At 48.1% G+C, this 9,539-nt stretch overlaps 4 protein-coding genes across 4 annotated transcripts; all 4 read right to left on the minus strand.

Annotated features, from left to right (window-relative positions):
- Nucleotides 1-583: 583 nt before the first annotated feature.
- On the minus strand, nt 584-2,389 carry TEOVI_000045300 (btb/poz domain containing protein, putative; the record flags this gene model as incomplete). Its single annotated transcript, XM_067222698.1, has 1 exon — nt 584-2,389. One exon carries the CDS (start codon nt 2,387-2,389, stop codon nt 584-586), a length of 1,806 nt encoding a protein of 601 aa, XP_067078799.1.
- Nucleotides 2,390-2,905: 516 nt separating this feature from the next.
- Nucleotides 2,906-4,303, minus strand: TEOVI_000045400 (uncharacterized protein; the record flags this gene model as incomplete). The annotated part of the gene is made up of 1 exon (XM_067222699.1): nt 2,906-4,303. One exon carries the CDS (start codon nt 4,301-4,303, stop codon nt 2,906-2,908), a length of 1,398 nt encoding a protein of 465 aa, XP_067078800.1.
- Nucleotides 4,304-4,985: 682 nt separating this feature from the next.
- On the minus strand, nt 4,986-5,657 carry TEOVI_000045500 (peroxisomal membrane protein 4, putative; the record flags this gene model as incomplete). The annotated part of the gene is made up of 1 exon (XM_067222700.1): nt 4,986-5,657. One exon carries the CDS (start codon nt 5,655-5,657, stop codon nt 4,986-4,988), a length of 672 nt encoding a protein of 223 aa, XP_067078801.1.
- A 706-nt stretch (nt 5,658-6,363) lies between these two features.
- Nucleotides 6,364-8,559, minus strand: TEOVI_000045600 (Primase zinc finger/Mcm10 replication factor, putative; the record flags this gene model as incomplete). Its single annotated transcript, XM_067222701.1, has 1 exon — nt 6,364-8,559. One exon carries the CDS (start codon nt 8,557-8,559, stop codon nt 6,364-6,366), a length of 2,196 nt encoding a protein of 731 aa, XP_067078802.1.
- Between the last annotated feature and the right edge of the window lie 980 nt (nt 8,560-9,539).

Genomic DNA, 9,539 nt, shown 5'->3' on the forward strand with positions numbered 1-9,539 from the left:
GCCGACTTTTACTCCCTTTTCCTTTGTTTCCTCATGTGAAATGATCGAGATGATATCAGCGGTTACGGGGAGTTTGGAGGACAAATAAATAAGTAAGAACAGCAAACTAAAATCACCGACGCGGACAACTACCAACACAAAAATATACAGCCCGGTTACACATATGCGTATGCGGAGGCATAGGTACTTGTATAACATGGATGTATGCATATGCACCTGAATGCAAAAAAATGTAGATATATAGATAAGGATATAGATATAGATATATAAGACTGGAGCAATTAACAACCTAACACACACGCTGCATAGTCACTTCATAAACATTCCACTACGCTGCAACCACTGGTTCTTGGCACCTCCCATCCTCCTACTCTATATAATTATTCCATCTCCCTTTTTGTACCTTCCTCGTTTTTTATTCCCCTGTATAGTCGACATTGTTGCCGTCTATGTCCTCTAAAAAACACCCAAAAACAAGTAACGAAACACCAAATGAAATTTAAAAAAAAACGCACAAGCTGGCGCACATAACCTCTATGTACAAACTCGTTGGAAAAGAGCTCCACACGTCTCAACTGCATTCTTACAATTGGGTTTGTCCAATTGATTGGCATTTACTGAAACCTTGATTCTCTATAACTGTGCGGAACAAAGACACTACAGTGTGCTGCGGTAGTTCACCAACAAGCTCCCATACCTGTGGCTCCTCTTGAAGCAGAGTGAAAAAATTTCCCCCCACATATTTGATGGCACGCTCGTGTAACTCCGGGACCTGATGTTTTGTTGAGTACATGAGCATTCGGAGAGCGTTCTGATAATTAAATGCCTCGTCGGCCTCTTTTTTTAACTGTCCATCCATACCAAATACGGCATGCATCTTCAGAACAATGGCAACATCCTCCGCCGAAAAGTCGTGTTGAGAATCGATGTGGTGAGAGTAAATAGCCGCGAGCAGCTTGTGCCATGCGCGTTGAGAAAAGTCAAACTCCTCCGAAGTGAATGACAGCTGAGATGACGGCAATTTGGAGCCCATTGCCTGTGAGAAAAGAATGCAACGTGAGGCAAGAACAAACCGATGAGCCTTCAGCACAAACTTCTGGGGACCAACAGTTAAATTTATGTCACTGTATTCACCAGACTCTGCCAACCACGTCAACTGCTTGCTAAGAGTATTCTTTACGGCGGGAATGCAAATTGGCGGCACCGTCTCCTGGCTGCGAAGTATCAGTGACAGTCGACGGAAGAGGTGACCGGGTATTTCCTCAAACTTCGGGTCTTGAATGAGTGTGTCGTAGTTTTCAAGCAGTGCCGACAAATAGAGTGCATTAAGCACCTCATCAGCCGCGTTAAATCGCGTCAACGCAATGTTAAGGATATTTTCGGACGTCAGAAGCGGCTCCACGAACCTCACACACAGGCTGCAAAGATCATAGAATTCGCAGGCAGCTGCCAGAAGATACAAATCTAAAAGCGCCTCCGCCGACATAACGCCTTGCTCCGGGAGTTCTTCCGTGTATATGTAACGAAGGAAGGCGGAAAAAACAGCCGACGATACGGAAATGGCAACACTACATCCGGGTTGTAATGGTAGTATTGCAGCTGGAAGGATGGGGCGCATACGGGCAGCCACGATGCAGCGATGTGCCTTAAAACAACCGCCTTCCACTTCAAATGTCATATCCGCAAGCCCCTCCAGATGCTCGAAAGGGTATAAAAGGGGCGCCCGCAATGGTATAGTCAAAGGACTTGGGATGAAGCTATTCCCAGGGGCTTGTGTGAAACGTTGGTTGTTTGAAGGAGAGCGGTGCACACTGCCGTTCACTCGGTCCCCGGCGTGACCTCTACGAGCGGAAGAATCTGCATCTCGATGTCGATCCACATTTGCAGGACATGGGTTAGAGGAAATGCTGAGGGAGCGCCTCCGCTGCGACTCATTTGTATCACAAACCATTAGCAAAACCTCTATATCTATGAAGTAAGCATTGGATGCTTCATCTCGGTAAAGAAACTCACTCTGCGCACCAGTCAGTTGTCGGAGTGGCACGAAATGATTCACTCCCCACGCGCTACCGGTTTTCTGAAAGGTGCACCTAAATGTGGAACTCTTTGACAACCGTGTGTCCATATAGCACACCAAAGTTAATTTGAATTGAGCCACTACATGCTGTTGCGTGCAGAGTTGGAGATGTACAGAAAGGTAGGGCTCGTTAGATGGTGGAGCGCAACGCTGCTGAAGATGCAGCCGCCACAGATGATCCCCAATCCCGAATTTTGGACTGCAGTGAACAGTATCCGTCCTAGCAATTGTTTGTAGGATCTGTACAGGGCAGCTGTAGCGAAACCGGACGCTGTTGTTCGCAAGTACCTCCACCGTCTCAAGTAGTTCCATGACTTCTGTGCTCTAGGTACAACAACTCGGAGCAAAGACAAAGAAGAAAAAAAAAGAGAGGGGGAAGGAAATAAGTAATTGCATACGCACCCCCACGTACAACTTAAATCAGGAAGGTTCACTGCTAGTTAAGACGCTCGTATATAAAGTTTTCTTTTTTGAAAAAAATATATATATGTATCGTGTACTCCCGCACTCATCCCCTCTACTCACCCCTATCACGCAATCCCACTCTAATATTCTGACCCCAAGTAGGGAAAGCTGTATATACAAATTTTCATCTATCCAGATCCATTCAACTTCAGTGACCGATTTGGCAGTAAAATTGCGAAGACAAGGGCATATCGAACCAAACAGACACACACACACAAAAAAAAAAAAGAAGAACTTGTAGGACAAAAAAACTGGGGAAGGGTAACAGAAAAACAAAAGCATATAACGGGCTCAACTCTACGGAAGAAGTATCGAACTGAAAAGTGTGTTGAACAGGACATGTGCCTTCATAAAGTCCCGTACCTAAGAAGTTACGTCAGCGCAGTTGTCTTTTTCTGGAAGCGACTCCAGAAGATTTTCGGCAATGGTCCGGAGATGTTCAACTTGCTTCATGATGCGAGAGTAGGCGTTGCCGGTTGCTCGCCCATCAAGCCATTCTGACACCTCCCGCAAGCGGTCTGCATACTCACGCTGAGCAACAAACTGTGCATCGCCTGCAAATGTATGTGTAAGCAAAGACAATGGTGTCAGCAGCGTGCGACGCAGCGCCCCTTCGAGATGTGCCACAAACTCCTCAGAGAGACTAAGCTTACATATGTGGTGCATTACGATGGAAACGTTGCTAAACTCCTTCAATAGTGAGGCGCAGTTCTCTTGCAACCGCTCAGGTAAATGCTCATGACCGGCGACAGGGTGGCTCGACACAGCGCATGCTTTCGTGAGTATACGTTTCACTCGCAGCTCGAAAACGTTAGCCCAGCGCCTGCATCCCTCCTCCACACCCGATAATGAATGAGTTTGCCGCAAAGCTTCCCGAGTTTTTTGATATGTAGACACGGCAAGTTCAATCCACTCCCGATTTACCTCCATTAGGGCGTCGCGAATCGTCTGGTTCGGTTCTAGCAGTTCACTTCGCTCCAATAACACAAGGAAGTTGGTGTCCATCACATTTACGTTCGAGGCAAAGGAAGCACAGAATTCTCGAAGGTCTTCCAACGACTTTAACTCCTTCAACGTGGCTATCTGTTCCTGGCACCAAAGTAGAAGTTTTTTTTGATCCCTCAGCAAGTCGGAGACGCACTCACGTTGAAGTTGGCGGCGGTGCCTTTCGCGGTTTAAAAGAGCATTAACACGCAACTGCATTTTGGCGATCAGCTCTAACTGATCGCGAAGAACGCTAGGAGAAAGTGACGTACTATCTTCCCCTGCGTTATCAAGTTCCATGATAACGGATGTTGCCGAAGAAGAGAGTGGAGGCCAAAGATCAAATGAACTGTTAATGCCCGCCTCCTGTTGAACGGTGGTGACAATTGTGTACGGGGAACACATTAGTGCATTTGATACGCGCTCCCTGTAGTGTGCTAATTCATTATACGCCGCGGCCCATCGGCGAGCCAATCCATTGTGATGCGACTCTCCCAATGTTTTACCGCGGAGTTGTTGTATCTTCTGCGTCAACTCCTCACGACGGCGTTGAGCTTCAGCGCACCTTGCCTTCGCAGCTGCACGCCGCTCTTCCACAGTTTGTGAAACGAAGTGTTCCACAAACTGTTTCTGTCTTCTCAACGCCTGCATTTCCGCTTCGGCAAGACGCACATGCGCCTCCAAGGACTCACCACTCGCAGGGTCTAATAAATAAATATCATGGCAAAGGCTCCCAATCTCGGCCTTCGCTATAGTTTTCAAGTTGTACCCCGTCATTAACTTTAAGTACTTTTCCTTTCCCCTCTACGCTCTATTACTGGTAGTGCAACTCCACACTGAGGTGCCCGTGCGAAGTGTTGTAAAAAGAACACCTCACACTTGTTAAGCCTCTCACGCACCCAGAAATCGGAATGCTTCGTTTAACACCCCACGCGTCTCTTATTTGTACCCTCGGCGTCCCACTAACCAACCTTGAGAATATTGAGATATATATATATATATTTTTTTTTTTTCTATATGTATATGTCTGTGAGATGGGTAAGATAAGTGACCTGTAAAAAGTATGAATTAGACCAAATTGTAAATAAGAAAGACGAAAATAGAGAAACAGGGAAAGCAAAGCTACTGCTACTGCTGTTGTTGTTATTTTGGTGTTCAACACGTGTAATCAACAGACTGGAGTGTTACACGAACGTTAACGTGAAGCGCACGGGATTCAGGAAACTTGTCACGGCGAGCGTCAACTTGGTAGTGACTCCCCACGCATTAGCACAGCATCAAAATGGGAGGCAACCCCTGACCATATTACTCACTGAATGGATGCAAGCCACGATGACACACCAAAGTTGTGTAGCCTTTAAACATACACACATAAAGAACTGGTATAAACCGCACCAAATATTATACGTGGACTGTGGCTTCATTGTTTTCTTTCCCTTTGCTTCCTCACAGCCACTGTTTAAAAGGAAGTATCACTGTTAAAGCAAAGTAAGTTATACCAGTTGCTGTAACGCGTACAGTCCTCGTATATGTACTGCATAGATGTGCGCATCGTTGGTTGCAGCGCCTCCCTGTGGTATAAGAAAAGGGGCATCACGAACATCCACAGCACACCCGAGTACAACCGAAATGCCCAAGGAGGTGGGTGAACAGAGGTTGTAACAGCCAACCTCTCCATTAGAATGAAAAACAACGCACTTAATATGCGGGAGAGGATGTACATACTCATCTGGACAGTCACAGCACCTTGTTCACCCCAATACAAGCAACCAATAATGAACCCCGCCACCACGCTATGCCAGGGTCGTTGCCTCCCCTCTACCAAAGCCATTAGCGAGCGGAGCAGCGAAAACGTGAAAGCAGTGGCACCCAGTCGAAGGGCGTGCTGACGCGTGGCATCGAATACGCGACGGGCAATGACGCTGTACGGTGCGCTACTCCAAACCAAGTTGAGCACAAGGGCATGAGGAGCGCGAATACGAGCGCCGTAGACAAATCCGTTGCGGAACGACTTAAGGGCATCAAATAGTATTTTGTACTTACCAGACCGAATCATGTCGTCAATCAGAAGTGTGACTTTCTTGGCTGCACTAATGGGACCACAACCCCTGTCCGCGGGCTCAGCCGCCATGACTACACGTAATTGTGGCCTTCCTTTAGCGACGGAGTGACTTGTCGATATTGATCCGGTCCCAACTAAAGCGGAAACGCAGGAAACGGTAACAGAAACGAAAAAAGGGATGGATAGTCCGAAGAACGGAGTCCACGCAGAGTAGCGGATGTGAACATTGCAGCTGGGGGTGACCGGAAAACAATAACCGGTAGCTGACAGATGCCGCAAATCACAAATAGCCGCAGGCCTTGGGGTAGGAAAAGGCCTCATATCAATAAAACAATGAAAGAATAATAATTAAGCAAACGAAAAATAGACCCTCCCCAAGACCGTTTCGCAGTGACAGCTACATTGAAAAAAAAAATGGAGGTCACATCTAAGCGGAATCGCTGATATACGCACTCTATTGAACGTGAAAAACGGGGAAGAGCGATCGTGGTTCTTGCCCCTCCATCACAACATTTTGCAGCTAAAGAAGAAAAAAAGACATTCTAAATATATGGTAACTAAAAATTCTATCACTTTCACACCCATGATGATGTTTTCCCGGTTACAAACGGAGCGGAGAACAGCATGGTGCGGTTCAACGGAGAAGTGACTGCTGAAAAAAGCGCTCGTGAGTAAACGCAAGACCGAGAAACCAGCATCGAGTGCTGCACCACACATCTGAAAGAATCAATTAAAGAAGGTGGTGTTGACGATAATTACTTATGGTCATACTATGTTACGCATCCTCTCGAAGGCTAATAACTAAGGCATTCTCCGGTGCGGCATTGCTCGCGCGCCATTGTACATCAGCGGAGCAACGTGGGCACCGCGGAATCAGCTTTGAGGGGCGCACATCACCAATCACACTCGTCTTATACCTACAGTGCTCACACTGAATGAAGCGACGTACTGTCTCCCGTGTCTCAACAATGTGTCCTAGCGATTTGCACCGTTCGTTGCGACGTAAATACCAGCGGTCACATTGCCGACAGTAATGTGCCTTTAACTTCTGCTCTGTAACATCAGCCAGCGCCTCCAGTGCTTTGTCCTGCTGAAGTAGCCGCTCGGCCTGCCGTTCAAGTCGCTGACGCTCGTCTAAAGCACGCAGTTCGTCATTGACACTATGAAGTGACTCTGCAACTTTTCCCAGCAGAGACGCGGGGGGAGGTGCAGAACCACCAGTCTTGTTGGCGGTAGTTTCTCGCAGCCTCACTTCCTCTTGCCCTACAGAGGATCGTCCGGCAAATTTAGCCAATGAACCTTCAGCACGCAGTTGCCGCTCAACAACGTTAACAATAGCACTGCGTGTACCCTTTCCCCCCTGCGTGGTAACACCACTATTGTAGCTATTTCTCCCTGTCAAAATTGCGTCACCACGGCGACCTCCCCGCAGGGGAGCGAAGGCTGAACGGTCGTGAGGGACGCTAAGTGGGGCAAACTTTTCGCGGACCTCCACCCACGGTGGTTGTTCACAGCCTTCACGTGGTCGTTTGGTCCCCCGCTGACTCGGATGAAGGGCAAGGCGAAGAAGGCGATCGAAATTCTTTGCTTCCTCCGCAGCGGCAGCAGCCCCAAGCACAGCACGACCTTGGGTTCCTACGCCAATCTGCGTAGGGATATAGCTAGAGGTCATACCTTTACCATCGCCGTTGCTTAGCAGACGCTTCGCGTTCTGGGCCACGTCGTTAACAGGAAGTACGTCACCTGCGACAACACCCGCGTAGGCGTTTCCCGCAGCCATAACATCTGCTGATGCAGGAGTTGATGCGGGTAAGCCAGTGGATCCCCTCACCGTGAGAAAGCCGAGTTTTTGGCGCCGCAAAGCTTGTGACGACGTTTTGGAGGCGGTTATTTGGGCAGACTGGAGAGTCGCCAGATTTATGCACGTTAACGCCGGCGCACTCAATCGAGCTGTCCCCAAGGGCTGTGACCGGAATTTGCCACTAACACCGGGGGCAGCACCGCGTGCCTCACGCTGAAGGTTGGCCATATGATGTGCACAATAATTCGATAACGACTTATTGACGATATTTTTACAGAGCTCTCCAGACCGTTGCTGAGTACCCTGACATGTAGCAAGGTCTGATGCGAAGCCCAGTACACGTACCTGGTCGCATGTGGTAACCTTTAAAATTCCGCAGTCGCCACTCGCGGTAGAGCCCCCACTTGTGGTGGCGTTGAAAGTTGTCTTTCCTACACTTTGATTTTCCATCCGCTGCATTCCTGACACCGCCAACACCAAACCGCTCAGAATCCTCGTGTAATGTGTATCAAATGCAGACCCGCCAAGAAGAATGGCCACCTCGCCAGCAGGGCTCACAAATGGTCCTTTCATATCCCACAAGTAGACAACACCGTATCCACGCCCGGTAGACGCTCGCTTTGGCTCCGTCTTATGGACCACCACACCAACAACAGTACTGGGGGGCAATGAGTTTCCTCCAGCTGACTTAACAGATCGTCGAAGTCCTTCAAACGTGGTAAAGGGATGCTGCGCCAAAATGACGGCCAATTGCTCGCAACTTCGCGTTGGTCGACTAACTTTAATATTGCTGTTGGGCTCCCGTACGATTCCTAACTGCGGCTTCCTAATTGGGGCATCATCCACACCTCCTTTTGCAGTGGGAGTTGCCGTGACAACACTCATGAACGAAGCGGAGGGGTTGGTACTGCCTTCTGCCCCACTAAAAGTTTTATTTGCTGGAAAGACACTTGTGCCGAGGTCGTGCAGTGCAAGCCGAGATACAACGGGGTCTTCCATAGCAGCAGTCACTTGACTGAGACGACTAGCCTGTGAGTTTGGCGCCACGCCGATTGTGGAATCAACCGACCCACTCACATTTCCACTGGGGTCATGGAATACCGCAAAAAGATCCTCATCGCTTCGATCGTCACTGTCACTTGGACTTCTCTTCCCCTCACTTCGTGCCATTCCAAAGGGGATCGGGCCCAACTATCTTACCTTTAGCTTTGCTATCCTGGGTTCCTAACGATTCACTTCCTTCCCGACGAACTCGCCAACGTGAATGCGGCTTTTAAAACAACAAATTCTGGCACACGTGGAGCCCACTGAATAACAAAAAAAAACGCTGTGTTTGCGCACCGCATGGACAAGGGAAAGGAAAGGGGATAAAAGCGTATGGAAATGTAAATGATTTGAATAAGCAGCAGCATGCAAGGAAACATGTTGAAAGGACTGTGCAGTGGACCGCAGGGTGGGGAAATGTGTGGTGCGGGCACCAAAACAAAATATTGATATCGGACGAGCAAACATCCTCACTCTGAAGTTGGTACATCTAAAAACTCGCCTCACATACACAAGAAAACATAAAAAAGGGGGGAAATTATAAACGGAGAAATAATAAGGGGAATAAAATACAGTCTTCTATTTCATTCCCGGAACATCTAGTTCTCACTTACAAACTCCCACACACCTCTCGCACGCAGTTTTTCACTCAGCCACGCACAAAATCATACAATTACATACATTCACGGACCAGTCTTTCCTCATACCAAAGACAAAGTGAGGACGGGCACAAGTGCATACAGGTTGCACTAATTTCCCCTCTATTTCCTTCTCACTGCATGTCAAAACTTCCCCACCACAAATGTGACAGGCAGAAATATGGACTTGTAATCGGGAGTGCGTGTGCGCACAGATACACACACGCATGAACTCGTGCCTCCAAATCCCCCCCCTCTTTTTTTCTCCAGCGAAGTACTCATATTTGACGAAACAAAAAAAGGGATAATTACCCGCCCCCGCAGAAAGGGAGGGGGAAAACATTATATACATACATGACAAAAGGCACACAAACTAGTGGAGCTGGAGGTAGTTTGCTTGATCAAAGGTGGAACACAAGGATGAACAAATGAGCTCTAGCGAAAAATTCACATACAAGCACAAAAAGA

This window comes from Trypanosoma equiperdum (assembly GCF_001457755.1).
Source record: "Trypanosoma equiperdum strain OVI genome assembly, contig: ctg_167, whole genome shotgun sequence".
Taxonomy (NCBI): domain Eukaryota; phylum Euglenozoa; class Kinetoplastea; order Trypanosomatida; family Trypanosomatidae; genus Trypanosoma; species Trypanosoma equiperdum.